Raw genomic sequence first — 19,051 nt, 5'->3', positions numbered from 1 at the left:
GACAAAAGGAGTGCAATCGGGAAGCTGCATATGTTGGTGGGGCCATGAACAGAAGGTTTTAGCGGTAGATTGTAAGTTATGAGACATATCATTGAGAGTGTCAGGAAGGACGTTTGGGGAGGAAGAGTTTAGGTCTTTGAAGACCAGGATCAAATATTTGTCCAAGGCTTGTTTATGGCTGGTGGCCTTCTGCTCTAATGATGAAAGTATGGGGCAGGGGTGCATATGGGTGGTCTGTGAAGGGTCTTTGTGGTGCAGTACCTTTTCCAATGAGGAGAAGAGTCTAGCGATAAGGAACACATAAGGCATTGTCGGCATAAGGGCATTGTCGGTAAAGTGGTAACTAAAAAGCAATGCAGATGATCGGTGACAGTACATTACCTCGAAGAAAAAGGAGAATTAATAGCTATATTATTGTACATTAATGCTCACAGAAGGTAAAGCCGGAGTGTTTGGGGTAGTCACTGATAGACGTCAGCTATGCAGGGCCTCGAAAGTTAGAAGGCAGACTTTGAGGGCTGATTTGAATACAAGAAAGGTGAGCTCATTTCAAAGGTCCCTGCACTTGATATTCCAGTGCTCAAGATCCAGAAATTCAAAGGACCTGATCCTTGTGGGGTTTGGGAACGGACATGGGCTTGAGCTTAGTACATGGTTATGCTCACCAATGTACAAATTAGGAGAGAATTCGGGAGGTAGGGTGCAATGTTCAACCAGGTAGACCAGAGTGAGACCTTTGAACCATGCCCTGCTTTTGGCTGACAGTAGTCAACCCTGCTTACGTAAAGGCAGCAGTGTGCATGGATGGGAGGCTTAAAGAATCATCCAGGGAGAAAAGGGAAACAGGTGGGTGTCAATTAGGAAGGGCTTTGAAATAATCAACCTAGTTCAAAGTGTTACCACATTTGGCAAATATTCATGGGTTGGAACGTGGCTACATCAGTGGCAGAAGTGTTAAAGGACACGAGCCTCATGTTGGAGTCAAATTGCACGGTACAGTTTCTCCTCCTGCTAGGTAGAAGGAGTGCTATTATGTAATGGATAGGGAAATGGGAGAAATTCTTGGCAGTGGGAAGAAAACAAAAGTTGGTGAGAATAAAAATGCATATCTTTATTGCAAAACTATCATAAGATTAGTTTTTGATTTATAAAGTGCAGGTTTTCTCATTGTCATGTTTTTTCCTTCGAGATGGGTAAATCAATAAAGTGATGCTGTCTAATATCTACCCATCCATTCCCAAACTTTGTTTGATTGATTTACTAGCAGTAAAATATCTCTTTAATTTGTTTGTTTATAATCAAAAGTAGCAAAAAAAAGTGTTGAAAATATGTAAACAACCCGAGGAAAGGGTCTATAAAGGAGTTTCCCCCACTGATACTTAGGAAAAGGCTACCCACTGTTTACAAGCTTAGATGTAACCATGGCACGGCCATTAAAAAAAGTGGTCCCCACTGCTTTAGAGATGCCCAATTCTTTCCCCTAACTCCAGAGAGAAGTCAAGGAAATATCACAGAATAAGGCCAATGGGTTCTTGCAGAATCACAAATCATTGGACCCCAATGCATTTTCCCAGCATCACTTTCCAGGATACCTTTGTACCCTGGTCAGTAGGTAGTGAGTCTGAGATCACCACTTCCAGGGGGCGTAGAGAGTTTGGACCAGAGGTATCTATGCCTGAGTTCACTCGGGTCACGGTTTACAGGAACCACAGCCGAGCAGTCAAGACTGCCCTTGTCCCTTCTGAGGTGGAAAAAAGACTGGTTTCCATATGGCTGATCCCTATGTGCAATTGGACAAAGAAGCTGAAAAACAATAGAATGGAATGCAGGCAGCTTAATGGCATGTGGTTGAGAATGATTCAAATATTTCCATTCATCACTTTTGAGATATTATAGTCCTTCTCCTACCTGGCGGCAAAGACTTGAAACACCCTCCCCACCCACAAGCGACTCACCCAGGACCATCTCTCCTTCAGGAAGCCCCTCAAGACCTGGATTTTCGAGCAGTAGCGCCCCGCCCCCCCTTCCCAGCGCCTTGAGACCCTAGCGGGTGAGTAGCGCGCTCTATAAATGTTATTGATTGATTGATTGAAACGTGCACCCAGATGGGCCCTGAGCTCACGGTTCCAAGTGACCTGCAATAGGCTAGTTGTTGTCTGTAGTGGTATGGCTCAGCTAAAAATTATGGAATGGAATGCTTAGGCAGTAAATATTAGCCGTTAAGATTGATTCTAGAATTTTTATCAATCACTTTGGTGCAGTCTGCTAAGTAATGACTCCTGATTGTCTTGGAATGAGGCACACAAATGGATAACATTGAGTTGGGTGATAATGTCACCTATTACTTAAGCGCCAAGAGGCAATTAAATCTGCAGCGTCCACCGCCAGGAGCATCTCAATGGCTGCCCATGTTGACCATCACCTCTTTATCCACTACCAGGGTTTCACTTATGAAACATAATTTTAAAAAGACACCACAAAGAGAGAAGTGTATTTAAAATAGGTTTTATGAAGTGTTGCGTAAAGGGATATAGCAGAAAGGAGATGCGGTTCTATGGCTAGGAGGCGACCATACACTTGCGATGAGTCCAGTGAAGCGGCGGAAGCTATGCGGCCTTCCGGAATACTTGCCTTCCCACAGCATTCCCAGCTGTCATCTCCTAGAAAGGTTCGAGAAGAGACATTAAAGTGCCCATTATTTTAACTTCAAAATAGTTACTGACATTCATAATAATAACTATAGACAAACACGAAATAGTGCAAGAAAAAATGTTTCAGTCATTAAATTAGAAAGGAAAGCTAACAAGCATAAGCAAGCTATTTACCATACTATCTGAATGTGGTATTAAATAAACCATAACATGCAAATAATTCTGTGCACTTTCTGGTAGGCCCCACCTAAAAAGTCTATTTCACTCTTTTGACTTTCTTGTGCCTTTAAAAGTGTTGGTAAAAGGTTTTGCCAGCATTCCTCCTGGTGAGTCAGCTGCTCTGAGGTATGCCTCCCTACAGACCCAGAGGCCAAATGTACGCAGGTAATCATTTACGATGACCAAATAAGGAATTGTTGCGCTTCGCTATTTGGTAATCGCAATGTACAAATGTGTGTTTAACACATTTTGCAATTCCCAGTGGGGCACAAATAGATCTGTGCACTTATATTAATGAGGTAGGTCTCGTTTGTGACCCATTGGGAATCGCAAAAAGCACACCAATGGGGGCATGCTGAGGTCAGCAGATCAAAATGTCTGTGACTGCTTTTCAATAAAGCTATTTTTTTAATGCAGCCCATTTTCCTTTAATGGGTTTTAAAAAGAAACATACAAAGTTTTCATTTTTTTTTTAAGGTTTCTACAGACATTAACAAAGTTAACAAAGCGGAAGTGGTCCCTGTGGTACCCATTCCCATTTGTGAATGGGTTACTACCACCTAAGTAGGTGGTAAACTGCAAATGTTTTGTGAACTCATTTTGGTCGGAAAACATTCACACATACCACTGCCATTCGGTATTATACCCCTTCCTAATCGCAATTTCGACTTTTGCACATAGAAAAAAAATCCTTTTTTCGTTCGCAAAACGCCCTACTCTGCGAATCGGGCGTTTGAGAACGAAAACAATCTTTGTACATCGGGTCCCAGGGTCTCACACTCTCTAGGAATGACTGAGCGTTTCCTGCTACCAAGCCTGCATAACAAGACGGAAAAGGCAGCCACGCAAATGACCACTAGAGAGAGCCCAAGAGCCACGATACCGAAAACAAGCTCATCGTCTTCCACTGAGTGATAGGGCCTGAGGCTGATAATGAAGAGAAATACTGTATGAAGCTCAGATCCCGCAGACGTCACTCCGAGCCCAGGAGCTCAGAGCCGTGTGTGCTAACAGGATCCCTGGACATGTTGAAATATTTATTCAAGCCACAAAGTCAGCCCGTGGAGGTGATACGTACGCACAGCTCGATAACCGGTTCTAAGAAAACCATTAGTTTCATAAAATAAAAAAAAGCCAAAGATTTCGTAAAATGCATTTTGTTCAGGAAAGCTCCAGGCACCTAAACTATTGCTGCATTGAGTGGAAGAAATCGAGTTACTTTCCGTTTTCCACAGAAAAAGATGCCTCCAGCAGTATTTTGTTTCTGTTCTCTTCGTATTACTTTAGGCAGCCGGAATGAAAGCCTTTTATTCACCTGTTCTAGACGCGCTTCCATTCTAGGGCCGGCTTCAGGCATGGGCGAGCTGAACCCAGGCCCAGGGCGCCTGCAGTTGGAGGGGCGCACAGGGAGCTGACCTCCTAAGCTGCTTGGATACATCTTTTATTCCAGACGCCAGTTCAGTTCATTGTTTTCAAGCTGTTAATAAAATGATGTTTTCTTTAATTTGTTCAGCTTCCTTCAGTTCCCTCTCTGCCTCTCCCCATTCCTTCTCACTCAGCCCCCTCCCAGGTGCTCTCCCCTCCAGTTCAGCCTTTGAATAGGTGATTGGATAGGGGAAGAGGTGGGAATGCCTGTGCACAGGACAATCACTGCTCTGAGGTATTTTGCCAGGACGGGACCTGTGTGACACAAAGTGACCCATCACCCCACTTGGGTCACCAATGGGAGGAGGCGAAAGGGGCAGGGGTTGAGGAGGACCATTAGGACTGGTACCACATTTGGGGCCTCATTTACAAAAAAAGTGCTGCCGCACAGCACTGCAAGCCCTTAGGTTGTGCCATGCTGCTGCACTTTCAAAGCACAGGGATGTGTCATATCTGCAAGGATAAGACGGATCCCTTTGTTCTCCCCAGCGATGGAGTACAATGGGCTGCCATGCGCCGACGCAGGCACCCTTGCACCGTGGTGCACGGATGCCTGCGCCATGGGGATGTTTGTTTATGTGCTGAAATGGCGGTTTTCAACTTCTATGTGTGCTGCATTAGAACACATAGAACTTGTAAAATGTCCTTTTTTTAATGATTATTTATGTGCTGGAAGGGAACCCTTCCTGCACATAAACAATCACAAGAGGTGATTTCCCCGTTCTATGTGTGTTGCAGATTGCAGCACACATAGAAAGAGGAAAAACACGAGGAGAAATGAATACATTTCTCCTCGTTGCACCTCCCGAGGCCTCCCCTGGGAGGCGCAGCATTCAGATGCATTTCCAGGTTTACCATTCTTCGTAAATCTGGAAATGTGTCTGGTTCCATGGGTGTTGCATGGGAACACCCACAGCAACACCCATGGAACACCCCTTTCACGCAAAGTGCAGCGAGTAAAGGGGCGTTTTTACAAGGACAGGAAAAGCTACGTAGGGTGGATTTTCCTGTCCTTGTAAATATGGGGCAGTAAAATGTGACGCCGCTGCAAAAAAGTGACGCGACGCAAGGGCCTAGTAAATAAGCCCCTTAGTTTAGCTCTGGGTGCTGTCTGAGTAAAGGCTGACCATGACTGTCCCGCACACTGGAGTGAAACTGAGCACCCTCTTGCTTATCCCCCGCCTTCATAAACGTCTATCATAAACCTCCATCTATCAAAAGGAATGGTTATGAAGAAGGCAGCAGATCTTTAGGCCCGATTCACAGAACTAATTTAAGACAAAATCCTAAACTTACTACTTTTGGTATTCACAGAAATTAGGATTTTGTCTTAAGTTTGTTTTAAGACAGACTTAAGACAGACTTAAGTTAGGATTTTGTCTTAAGTTTGTCTTAAGTCTGTCTTAAGTTTGTCTTAAGACAAATTTAAAGACAAAATCCTAACTTCTGTGAATACCAAAAGTAGTAAGTTTAGGATTTTGTCTTAAGCTAGTTCTGTGAATCGGCCCCTTTCTTTGTAACATATGTAAAGCAATATTTGTAGGAAGGTGCCGCAGAATTCCCATAATCCAAGGCTTTGAGCAGCCTTATGTTGTCACCTCCTGGTGGCGCTACTTGCAACTAAAGCTCTGTACAGTGGTGTAGCCAAAAAGATGGGACCTCCCTGCGGAATGTCCTGATGGGCCACTGCTGACTCTCTTATATCGGAGAGGTATTAATTGGGATTAGGCTGGAAAATAAGGGCAGGGGCCCTGTCAGGAGTCTACCGCCGTTTGCACAACACATTGCCACTGTACATATATAACGGCTAACCATCACACTGCTACAACTGTGACAAGCCAGACTGTTTGAGGCTGCCAAAGCTGTAAGAATGGCTTGGGTGGCAGGTATTAGTTGTTTTTTTAATGTATATTAAATTAACGAACAACTATTTTTCTGCTATCTTTAAATCACACAAACAGCACCATCATGTGGCAGCTGTCATAAGTGCAGGTTCTGGCAATTATAGGCCGGTGCTGGTGCTGAGCACCGGAAACCTCTGGCTCAAATTTAGCACTGCCCTGTAGGACTGCCCCCATACCGCCCGTAGGAGCCTGCATTGCAACTCTGGTTCTGTATTAACTACATTTGATGAGTAAGACCAGTAGTCGAAGTGGGCGGGATCTGAGGGGGCACGATTAAGCCCATACTTTTCTATTTTAATGAAAACAGTTCCCCTACTTTTTGTGAAAAGAGAACCATCCTGGGACGGCTAATTCCGAGTGTTGCAATGCTTCAGCTGAAGTGTAAGGCAGGGAGTTTGTTGTTCTGTGAAACCGAGGGAGGGGCAGTTAGCTAAACACATCTTCTGGTCAGGGTGACTGCTTGCCTGAAAGAAATGCAAATACGTGCAACTAATCACTCTGCAAATGTAAAGGGTGCTTGGAAGCCGGTATTGTCTTTAATTGATGGAATCACTTCCAGCTTCCTGATGACACAGACTAATTCATTTTGAGTGGCAGCGAATGGGAGTTACCAGCTAAGCTGTGAATTGTGAGCTTTTAATGGACAGTATATAAAAAACTATTGAGCTGTGTACTGTCTGGGTATTACTTAAATCTATATTATAAAAGCACTTTATCTTAAACCTTTTTGCACATTCTGTAGCAGCCTATCTTCTATTGTGTGTAATTCAAGCTTAAAAAAATGACTTGCATATCCACAGTGCTGATAAATATTGTGCTTTTCCAGCCTGCGGTGGTGGGCACAGACCTGCCCGTCTATGTATATCGCTCACTGTTGCCCTTCTATCTAAGGGCTGTATTACACCTGGCCCCCAGCACACGCTTGCTCATGCCAAAACAATTAACGTTTTATTGTAAACATTTCAAAGAAATTACTGTTCATATACAGGACCAAAAGTGTTTGGACAGAAAATAACAACCAAGTCAAAATATATAAATGTTTTTAATAGTTGACGCACTCTCAAATTTATATATTGATTGATTTCAAGTGGTGCAGTGAAATTACTGAAACTGATGGTTATGCTCAGATGAGTTATTACAGATGTTACAGATATCAGTTCAAGCATTTTTTTGTCTCAATTGTTAAATCTAATTTCTTTTCTTATATATTTTTTAAGAAAGAGGATTTCAAGCAGACTTCCTAAGTAAAGCAACTTTCTCAGAGTTATCTGAGCATCAGATACAACTTCTAAATACCACAGGGTGTGTCACAAATGATTCAACACGTTTCACCCCCATGATAATTCCTGGGATCTTCATCAGGATGAAAGTTAGTGTTGGGATGTGTTGTGGCAAATATGATGTTTGTATGAGTTATCCTGGTTTCGAAGGGTGGGTTAGGGGCCTTGTTGAGGACTTGCCCAAGCAACGATGATGTGCAGTCTGATTCGGAGCATTTCTTGCTCGCTTATTCAAATCTGTCAATTTTATTTTGCTTGATTTGCTGTGCAGTAGGATCACTAAACAAAATATTACACAATTTAGTTATTTCTAGACAATTCGGTTGCTGTCCTATTTCATTCTAAGGACATATTGCCATTTTGCAAATTTCATGGTTCTCCCACAATGCAACAGGAATTTCTTGTGCGACCTTCAACTGCAATCTGACGCCCACTGCTGCCACCTTCTGGTGACGTTCGGGATGTGCCTTAGGCATTTGTCAGACCAGAATCGAAAGTGCAATGTCTGAGAGCCCTTGGCACGCGCCTGTGTCGAGTTCATGTCATGTTTCATGAATCCTTTGCAGCTTCGGAACACATATTCCTTCCATGTACGGCATCACTCGAGGGTCAATCTTGTTATTGGCCTATTCAGGCTGGATGAATGTCTCTAGTGCAGAATTCCAGAAGGTCTAGTGACTCTGTTTACTTTCCATCCTGGAGTCCTGGATTTGATTTCTGACGTAGGCAGTTGGACCCAAAATATTGTGATTCAGAGTAAATCACTTTATGTGCATATGTCTCATCTTGTAAATATGTGCAATTGGGTAAATGTTTGAAGTAAAATAAATACAGTCCTGTCAGGCACCACCTCGATCACATTTTTCTACCCTCCCTGTCATTCACACCCTGGTTTCTGTCATTTGGTTTTAAGTACAGCCACACCTGTTTGTGATGCTCCTGCTGCAAAAAAAGATGTTCTGTAGAAAGCGCCATTTCTTGGAGCTAGTTGTTTGCTCTTTCAAATGCCTCAAATAAGTTATCAGCATGGAAACTGGTGCATCCAGGGGTGCTTGTTTCTCTGAGCTGCCATTGGGCGCCTGCTGATGGTGTCTTCCTGCTCATCCAGATCTGACCTCTGGAGCTTACACACATTTTGAAAGATTTACTTGGGAAGGACGCCAAACACTCAGGGAAAGTAATATTTCCACCCTGCCTGTTAATTGAGCTTATAAATTATCCATCTGCAACTTAATTTCCCCCAAAACACTTACATTTGGGACAGAACTTCAATCCATCCTGTAAAGTGTCTTTTTGCACATTTTGCCAGAATTCATTATGCACAGGCACCAAAGAGTTAATTTGGAGACGCCTAAACATGTACTAAAACATCTGGGGATACTGAGGTCTGAGTGGCATAACCAAGTTAAAAAATGTGCTCATTGTGTGCAGTCCTTACTGGAAGAAGCAGGCGGAGCCTACATCTTCCAATGGGAGACCCGCTGTAAATGCGGTACAGTAAACGAATGCCACAGGTAACGGTAAATACAGGATGCATTATCACTGGGGGGGTTTACAGGGCTCCCGGGTTTATGCGATTTAAGTTTTTAACATCTCCATCTGTATTTAAACATATTTATTTTTGGGCCATTTTATTGGTATTTACCCATATTTCTTTTATTTTTTTAGACTAAATGGAGTCGTAAAATGGTATATTTCCACATTTATTTAACTGATAAACATGCACTCATACATTGATGCATGTCACGTTTTAGCAAATTAAGCAGCCAAATATCACAAAACACTACACCAAGCGGTAAATATTAGCATTATATGCAAATATATGTTAACATATGCCTACACTTAAGGGAATCTCATCCTGTTTTTAAATCCCCATGGTGTCACTCTTCTTTCACAGTTGGTTTGGAATTCATGAAGGACAACAAGGAGTGTCACTCACAAGAAGCACAATTTTCTATATTGTTCTGCTTTTAAAAATAAAAGGACAGGAAATAAGTTGTTTTCTGTCTGCCTACGAGAAGGGTTCACATGGATGAAATGCAGCGCCTTTCAGCTTAACCTGGCAGGTCCCACTGGTGATACAGATATTCAGCCTTCTCTGGTTTACACTTATCCAGGAAGAATCGAACAGGGTTTTTTGATGAATCTTGGGTGTGATACCACTATTCAGCCTCCTCTCCTTCTGTGTTGCTTACACTTGCCCACAAGGAAATTCTAAGAAATCTCTAAACCCTGATGAAGTCCCTTGTCTGGACGAAACATGTTGGCTGGGCTGCAGTTTGATGTTGTGAAGAATAAAGACAATCTTTTTTGAATATCATATCATGGCTCCTGCGTTATATTGGATCTATAAGAAGAATTAATGTGTTTGAATAATCTAGATTAAGTGAACTATCAGTAAAACATTGGACTTCATAAGCACTCCCTTTTGAATATTGTTTTTCACTTTGGTGTATGATTTCGAAGCTGTAGGACCATTAGAAAGGCTGAGTGCTATTGCATACATATTAACATTACAAAATGCCTGGTAGGTCAGTTAGGGCGAATACTGCTCTTTTTTGGAATTCATTGTTTTCTGTCTGTATTTACCTGTAAAAATCAGTACAAACAGAAAAGTGGAAGCCTTAATTATAAGTCATCGAATATAACCCTTTATGTTTGAGAAGAACATGCCGAAATCGATGTTCTTGCACTGATTTCAGTAGGTGATTCCTGTTTGTGAGGACAAGTTCCACCAGGCGTGTCCTGGTGGGATTGTCTTTCTCATACTGATTCCAATATGGCGTCCCACTTAGGATCTTTTCTGCGCTCAAGGTGTGGTCAGCATTTTAGCTTGGACTCATCTGACAAGGTAGCGCTGAGAAACCCTGCATGGAAAATAGGAAAATACATTGCAGTAATTTGTGTTCGCACACCTCATATTTTATTGCTGCTGCAACATTGAGGGCACCGTAGAGAATTTGTATGCCAATGACTATATGTTCTTAACACAAGGCTTCCATGCGACCAGGAAGTAGCTGTGTTTTGAAACGCTCCCCATTCAAAGATACGAACAATAAATCTGCAGTTTACAGAAGTGTGGCTCACTGGTTAGAAGCGGCAGACCCGGAACCAGGGTTCAATTCCCGACGCGGCAGGGTCTTGGGTCAATGTCCGGGGACTCGATAATTCTCGCCTCGGTGCCTCTCTAACCATGGGTCCCACTCTGCAACTCTGGGCAATAGCTTGCTTAATCTCCACAATGGCCCCTTCAGCGCTGGGATGCCTGGCTTCACCCTGGGGGTGCCCAGGACGGACCATCTCACAGGGAAAGCCAGGAAGGGTTCCCCAGCGGTATACAGCACCAGGACACTCCGAGATGGAGTCACAGTGCGCTTTACAAGTATACATTTACATTTACAGTGCTTGCAAACCAAGTCAAATGTGTTTTGTAACGTTGCCCGCAGGCGCAGTTTCATTAATTTAAAATCATTATTGATGTGGGTCTTATATTGTTTTTTTTATTGAAAGTATTTCCAGTGGCAGCCCGTGCAGGTAAGCGCGGTGAGGCAGGGGTGGGGGAGTGGAAGTGACAAATAACAGAATAGGGAAAATAAAATAAATACATTTTAAAAAACACTTACCTTGCGCTCGCCGCATCGCCAACTTGGCAATGCGGCAAGCGCAAGGTAAGTGGTTTTATTTATTTAATTTTCCCTATTACGTCGATTGTCACTTCTGCCACTGCGCTTACCTGCACGGGGCACGACAGAGCATTTCACACCTATGCCATTGTAATACAAGTGTATGTGCACTGTTTTGTGTGCATTGTTCACGTAATGGCCTGGATTGTCAGTCAGCTGAATCCATTTTTGATCTATGACTTTTTTTAGAACATTTTAAGTCTATCTGTTTTTCACTGACTGATTACCTGGATGCAATGTACAGCGCCCTGAAATCTGACTAGGTGGACTTGGCGCTCTAGAAAATAATTGTTAAATAAAAAAATCATTAATATGTTCAGGACCATTATTATAAAAGTGAACGTAGACTCTGGGGGGGGTCAGTAACAATTTTTCAAAGAGCCCCATGTGTTATTGTCTCAGAGTAAACAAAGCTGGGACCCACGGCTTAGCTGAGCGCAAAATAAATTGATTTTCCTTCTGATATGGGGAATCTTCATACTGTCAATTTCATACAAACAGAGAAGTCTAGAGGAATACAAAATGAACATTGTTTGAAGAAGGCCTTTCCCCAAGGAGAGGGAAGATATTGATTCTTTGGTGGATTACAATGTCAGAGCAAAAAAGTGTGAGCTTACTAAAGGCGGAATGCACTAGGCGCCTTGGTGCTCTGCGTCAACTAGGATTAGAAACAAAGTGTGCTGCAAAGTGAGGGAGGTCTTCTAGGCACAAATTCAATTCTCGAAAGCTCATCAACCATGCTCTTGGGAGCAGAACGTATCTATAAAATGCTTTGTTGTGCCAAATTTTCCAAGTATCGAATAGCAACTCGAATAAAGACCAGGAAAGGAAGAAATTGCTTATTAGGGTTACATTTTGGACTGTGACAACAGCGCAAATATAAATGCCTGAGTTTATATGAGAAGGTAGTGCTGAATCTAAAATAATGTATTGATCAGATTTCTACAGCAGAGCTTTCGACAGGTATCTTTAGAAGCATCACTTTTCGGTAGTGGGTGACAACTTGAAAATGTATCCTGACTGACACTGATTATGTTTTCTCCCTTAATAACCTAAAATTCCAGTATAAAACTGTGAAGATGCCTATGCTGGCATGCTCTGCTTCCATTTCCTGGGTAGTCCACTTTAGAACTGGAGGATTACTTTCAGTCATGAGTACTTACAGTAAGGCTGGACCAGCTGGATGCAGAGGTGACTATGACGTTGTAAGTGCACCACAGCCTGCCTCCTTGTAAGTAAGGGGCATGTGCTTTCAATCTGCAAATTCCTGAAGGTGTGTGACATATTCAGGTAATTAATAGTGATGAAATCTGCTAACCTTGACATGAAAGGTGGGTTTAGACCCTCTTGCTTTTAATTTTGTTCAGGGGAGGAATAAATAAACATTTGTAGATGACCCTTAGACAATTTGACCAGTTTGTATGCGCATTTGAATCATATAATTTCACACAACTTCTCATGAGGGATATTGTGAGTCTACGAGTTTGCACGACGCATCTCAACATTAGGAGCATGAAGTCTGAAAAAAGGTTTTTCAAAATTTTGATAATCTCACCTCTCTGCCTCTAATTCTGTATTTATCCATATTTCTTGTTTCCATAAGTAGGATTTGAGGATGAGCTCATAGGTGGGAGGGCAGAGTCTATTTATTGCGAGCTAATAAGTGGTTTATGAATTTTCCAAGGGACTCATGTGTACTCCACAGCAGAGTTCGTGTTTGTCTCTTTATGTAATAAATATATAGCATGCACAATCTGACATCCATCTTGACCTTACAAAAGAAGGATCTAAAGTTATACCCATTTGGGCTTTTTAATAGTCTGGTTCTCTTTGGTTTATTGTCGTGATTTATTCAGAGGCATTTATCCAGTAGTTATGTAGAGAAACAAAATATATTTTCAAAATGGCATCTGTTAAAAATGCTCTTACAGAGCCCAATTCACAGACCTAACTTAAGACAAAATCCTAAACTTACTACCATTTTGGTATTCACAGAAGGCACTTACTCATTTCGGTATTCACAGAAGGCACTTACTCATTTTGGTATTCACAGAAGGCACTTACTCATTTCGGTATTCACAGAAGGCACTTACTCATTTTGGTATTCACAGAAGGCACTTACTCATTTCGGTATTCACAGAAGGCACTTACTCATTTCGGTATTCACAGAAGGCACTTACTCATTTTGGTATTCACAGAAGGCACTTACTCATTTCGGTATTCACAGAAGGCACTTACTCATTTTGGTATTCACAGAAGGCACTTACTCATTTTGGTATTCACAGAAGGCACTTACTCATTTCGGTATTCACAGAAGGCACTTACTCATTTTGGTATTCACAGAAGGCACTTACTCATCAATGAGTAGGGCCCTTCTGTGAATGCCAAAATGAGTAAATGGTAGTAAGTTTAGGATTTTGTCTTAAGTTAGTTCTGTGTGGGCCCACAATATGTTATGGTCTTTTGATACTAGTGAATGTAAGCATTAACATTTCAATGTGTTATGTGTATTCTGAATAGCATGCTGAGGTTGGATTTTGCTTTAGAGACATGAAGCAGAGAGGTTTTGTTTGAGTGTATAAGACCTAGAGTGATGTGTTATTGCGGAAAGACAATTGGGTGTCCTCTCTTACACTCAAAGGTTGACTGTGGAGGTTTCACATTGATATGTGCACCCAATGAACATGTGAAAATGTTCTACAGATGTTTCAGTAGCATGTTACTGGATATCACTTCAGTTTGGTTCTTCAGAAGCACTGTGTTAATGTGAAAAAAACTTTGCTGCCCATCATGTGTCTTTGTTCTGATAGCAGGTAAGACCATTTTATGGAGGAGAAGGGGGCCTTGGCCCATCTGGAAGCAAGGGAAGGATATCCAGAAATAGACAGGATCAGCCTTGAGGAATAGCTGATTTTGTCAAATTTTATTTTAGGCCATACTCAGTTTTGTCCCCACTTTCCTTTCTCCAAAATTGGTGGATGAATTTTCGCAGACGAGTGAGAAATCACCAACACAGTTTAGCCTCACCACTGATTCTAAGAGGTCCTTTTAAAGACTGGAGAATGCTTGTGGGTCCTTTTGTGCTGTTTTGACCATAAATTAGTGCTTTTCTGTTACTGTCACCTTGTAGAATTTCTCCAAGACTGTTCAGGTGACTCCCTTTGAAAGGCGTGAAAAGGATGATCACACATTTCCGATGGCCGCCATGGAATGCAGGGGGTTTCCTATCCACACGAACATACCCCTGGCCTGTACAAGCTCCCTGCCTGTGGAGCCAAGCAAGGTTTAGGACATGCAGATGTTTGAGGAGGCAGATGTTACTAGAGACAGCAGCTCCCGAAGGCATTGTTAGGTTAACTCTAGAGCCCCATGTGTTGCTGCTGCTTCTGGGCTCTAAGGGCCGGATATACGACCCTTTTTAGCGGTTGCCAATGGGAAATCAGCCCATTTGCAACCGCTAAAAAGAGTTGTGGTGTGTACATACCCTATTTTGCGAGTCAGTATCCTATTTACGACAAATTAGGGTTTGCAAGTCACTATTAGGAAGGGGCGTCCCTAATAGCGAGTCGCACTGGTATGTATGATTGCTTTGTAACCACAAATGTGGTCGCAAAACAATTGCAGTTACCACCTACTTCAAGTAGGTGGTAAGCCAGTTGCAAACTTCCCCTTTGTGAATGTATGCAAAAATATTTCTAAGAGCCAGCAGTGGTCCCACGACCCACTGCCTGCCCTAAAAAATGAAAAGAAAACTTTTATTTTTTTTCGTTTAAACACATCCTATTTTCCTATAACCTCTTAAGCGCTGCCGACGGCCAACGGTCGTCACGAGCGCTACCTCCCCAGTGCTGCGCACGACCATTGGACGTCCATTCAGCACTAGTTCCAATGGACAGCGCAGCACTGGGGAGGGATATTTGCGCCGCAGCTAAGGTGTTAAGGAAAATGGGCTGCATTTGAAAAAAAAGTAGCTGTATTTAAAAAAGCAAACACAGACATGGTGGTCTGCTGTCCCCAGCAGGCCACCATCCCTGTGATATGTGGGATTTTTAAGGGGTCGCAAATTGCGTCCTACCTCATTAATATTAATGAGGTGGGTCTTTAGCGATCCTATTAGGAATCGCAAACAGTGTCTGAGACACTGTTGTACAATCCATTTTGTGAGACGCAAATTGCAAGTCACAAAAAGTCGCAATTTGCATCTCGCGAAATGGAATGGTGGTACATCTGGCCCTAAGTCAAGTACCGGTATATAGGAACTTCTTATGGCCTCGGAGCCGACAGTAACCAAGAGCTTCACTGGAGCTCACTACTGAAGACCCAAAAGAAAAATAGGTATCTCTTCCTCCTTTTTCTCAGCATTTCTATTTTTTGGCATTTTTCCACTTAACTTTTCGGTTTTAAGAGAAGATCAGCAAACACGAAGCCCTTCACCATTGCGCTCTGAATAAATTGTATAAAATCAAAGGTGCACACGTGTGATAGCAGCTCCGAAGCTGAACCTATATGACACTAGACTTTTAAGAGAGAAAAGCCAAAAGGTAAAGCTACACTGGGTTCATCTGACCTTGTCTGATAGGATCCAATGAGAGTGACCTGCAGTTGCCTGTCTGTCCAAAATACTTGATAAGGAGATCTGTCCGCTAAACTGATGTTCCGCGGGCTTCATTTAGAGTTGAGTGAACTGTCATGTTTCTGCTGGTGGATCCTGCACTGCCTCGGCTGGCAGAAATCCACAGAAATCAGGCCTTCTGTCTAAGTACCTCAGACCATAAGCCCTACTTAGGGCAGACATTTTGACAAGCATAGGTTTCCTCTTGGGGGAACACCAGGGCTTAAACAGAAAAAAATAAAAATAAACCCCACACCTTCCAAAAAAAATCCCCAGGGTATCAGGGTCATTCGTGTTTTTCAAAAACAAACTTCTGCTTTGTAAGTTAGCTTTTGAAAAACAGCAAAGTTTGCAGAGTGGCCGCAAGAACCATGGTGGTCGCTCAGAAAGCTTACAGTGCCTTCAGAAAAGCCAACATGGCAAGGCACAGAGATATGTGCCAGGAAAGTGGAGATCGCTACATATTGTGGGTGGTTATCTGCCAGGGAGGCGGAGCCCACCAAACATTAAATACACCTCGAAGTCCTCTCTTTGAAAAACTCCAACAAGTCACTGCCTTTCTGCATCCTTTTAAGAAAGCTTTTGAACATAATGGAACCATTTTGGCTCCTAACGGACTCCGTAGAGCTGTGACGTAGGTGTCAGAGGGCAATGCCATGAAAGCTTGTTTTAGAATGTTGGGTTCGCGGTTATGTGCAGCAGAATAAAGACGTGTAATATGAAGATTCATGCGTGGCGTGGTCATTGGCGGTCATTGGCGGGCGTCTGGGAAGGAGCTACACCCGTGTGGGTGGCTTTGATTTCTTCTCATGGCCGGACTGCAAATGCTCTTCTGTCTTTTATGAATACGTATGTATGTTCGCCAGTGTGGAGGCTGCCTCTCCATAATTGCCGATCTTGAAATTGCGATGGCTCCCTTCTAATTTACATATTTTGAGTGTGTCCATGTTTCAGACGCTGAACTGTTGCTACATACTTTTGGTGTTCTATGAATGCTCCCCAAGACCAGGTCTGTATGAGGGCCACCACGATCTTTTGGAAAGCAAGTTGTTTTAAGCCTTCCCTGTTACTACCTGTAAATCCCTCGCCTGACCCCAAGATGGCTGCCACTATGTTCCCTACCACGTTGTGCTACTCCTCTGAGATAAGACCAGATAAAACCAGACTTCGACCAGACCTCGAACACATCCCCCATCCGGACTACCCTTCAGGAGGGAAACATCCTTTACAACGCAACTTTTACCACGCAGTGCTATTACAATGCAGGTTTTACAACAAAAACCATTACAACGCATTGCGCTGGGGGGCGCTCTAGGATAGGGAATAGATTTAATTTACTATCCAACACATTCCCTAGTGTCCACGGGGACTGGAGTTGGAATAGTAAATGAAACCATTCACTATCCAGCACCCCAAAGCGCTATGCGTTGTAATGGTATTCGTTGTAAAAACTGCGTTGTAACAGCATGCATGGTAAAAGCATGCGTTGTAACGTCATACATCCCTTCAGGATACCGAATCTATGAACCTACCTCTGACCGTGGAGACCTAGCTTTTTTGGCCTAAGCCCGGTGGAGCTACTTGCTATAGAGGAGATGGGCAGTGGACTACCCCTTCGGCAGTCACCTACCCAGCCGAACATTGGGCAGACCTTACTTCGTCTCTTCATTGTACTCTCTCTCCTCCCCCTTTGCTCCACCCACTTTCTCCTTTATGCTCCATTTATCCCTCCCCTCTGCTCTCCTAGTGTTTTCTCTTTGAGACCTAGCCGTTTGACTGATGCCCGGTGAACTACCTGATAACTATAGAGGAGATGGGCTGTGGACTTCCTCCTCTGTCGTCAACTAGCCAGCCGGACTTTAGGCACACTCTCCTTCGTCTCTCCACCCATCCTATCACCATCCTTTCTCTCTCCTAAACCCACCCCCTTACCCTTCTAAGCTCCATTTATTTCGCCTTCCGCCGCTCTTGAAATGTTTTCTTGTAACTGATGCAACTTGTAACTGATGTAATATTGTTATCTTGTGGATCCTTATGTAGAGTGCTCTGATACCTAAAGGTCTAGCCACCCACCCCTTCCCTCCTTCATTCTTTGCTTGCCTCCCCCATTCCTTTCCTCTCTCCCCTGAATCTCTCTCCCCCTACCTGCTCTGTTTTTCCTTGTGCCAATTCTCCGCTTACTCTCCCTCCCTGTCACCCTTTTACATTACCCCTTCCCCTCTACACGCCTTGAACCAACGGATGTCACTTGTAATTGTAATTCCTTCTGTAACAATGTATAAGTTGTAACCTATGTAATTCTCCTCATGTATAGCGCTCTGATACCTCCGGGTCTAGCCAGCGCTATATAAAACTCAAGTAAATAAATAAATAAAATATAATGAACGCTCTGTATGAAGATCTGTGCGCGTCACCTTTAAGATGTTTCACAACCTATTGGCATCATCCACATTCACTGTATGTCATTTTAGCAGATGGCTTGAGTGTGAGGTTCTGTTTCCAGCATCCAGCTGCTGTAAGTACCTGGTGATGACTCTGTCTGTGCTGATCGTTGCTTTTCCCCCTGATACAATACCCTCTCCACCAAGGCTGGATTATCGCCCTTCCCACTGCATGCAGCCGACTCCTCGCCCCTCCAGCAGCCTCCTCCGCTCCTTACCAAGTGCAGCAGGTCCCCTTCCAGCCACTGCGTCCATCCTCGGTTCTTGACCTCTCCTTTCTGGACACACACCAGCTTGTCCCCCTCCCAGGAGACTGTGGTCTGAAAGGAAAGAGGTGTACAGGTGAAGCGGGTTACACTGCGGGCGCCCTGCGCGCACCCCATCTCCACGTACACCTTGCGATGTGCCAGGGGGGTACCCTCTACTATTTGCTTCAACTCCACGGACTACAGACGTACTTTGTACTAGAAGCCCTGCATACGTGGAGGAGGCACACATAGGTACACAGGTTTAGATCTCTAAGGCAGATACATGAAGGTACAGAGGAGCACATCTCTGGAGCAGGTACAGACATGTACTGATGAGGAAGAGCCTAGGGTGAGTACATGAAAGAAACATCTTGGAAGCCTTGGGAGGGGGTACAACAGGTAAAATGCTGCATGTCCCCCAGATAGCTACAAGACCAGAGTATAATGGAGGACTATGACGTGGATACATCCAGTGGCGATGAAGAAAACATCTGGGGCCAAAGCTCGAAAGTACAATAGAGGTAGGGTGACCAGGCGTCCTGGATTTGTTCGGACGGTCCCCGTTTTTCACCTGCTGTCCGGGCAGAT

At 43.4% G+C, this 19,051-nt stretch overlaps 1 protein-coding gene across 3 annotated transcripts in view; it reads right to left on the bottom strand.

Moving 5' to 3' along the window:
* Nucleotides 1-2,489: 2,489 nt before the first annotated feature.
* RBP5 (retinol binding protein 5) overlaps nt 2,490-19,051 on the bottom strand; it is a 41,489-nt gene continuing 24,927 nt past the window's right edge. For all 3 annotated transcript variants that reach the window (XM_086929079.1, XM_086929081.1, XM_086929080.1), the window contains exons 4-5: nt 18,434-18,535; nt 2,490-2,660 (exon numbers count right to left, since the gene is read on the bottom strand). In XM_086929079.1, coding sequence (XP_086785205.1) covers nt 2,607-2,660; nt 18,434-18,535 — 156 coding nt within the window. In that variant the 3' untranslated portion in view covers nt 2,490-2,606. The remainder of the gene's footprint in view (nt 2,661-18,433; nt 18,536-19,051) is intronic.

Source organism: Lissotriton vulgaris, chromosome 7, assembly GCF_964263255.1.
Source record: "Lissotriton vulgaris chromosome 7, aLisVul1.2, whole genome shotgun sequence".
NCBI lineage: Eukaryota > Metazoa > Chordata > Amphibia > Caudata > Salamandridae > Lissotriton > Lissotriton vulgaris.
This window is presented reverse-complemented; position numbering and strand designations above follow the sequence as displayed.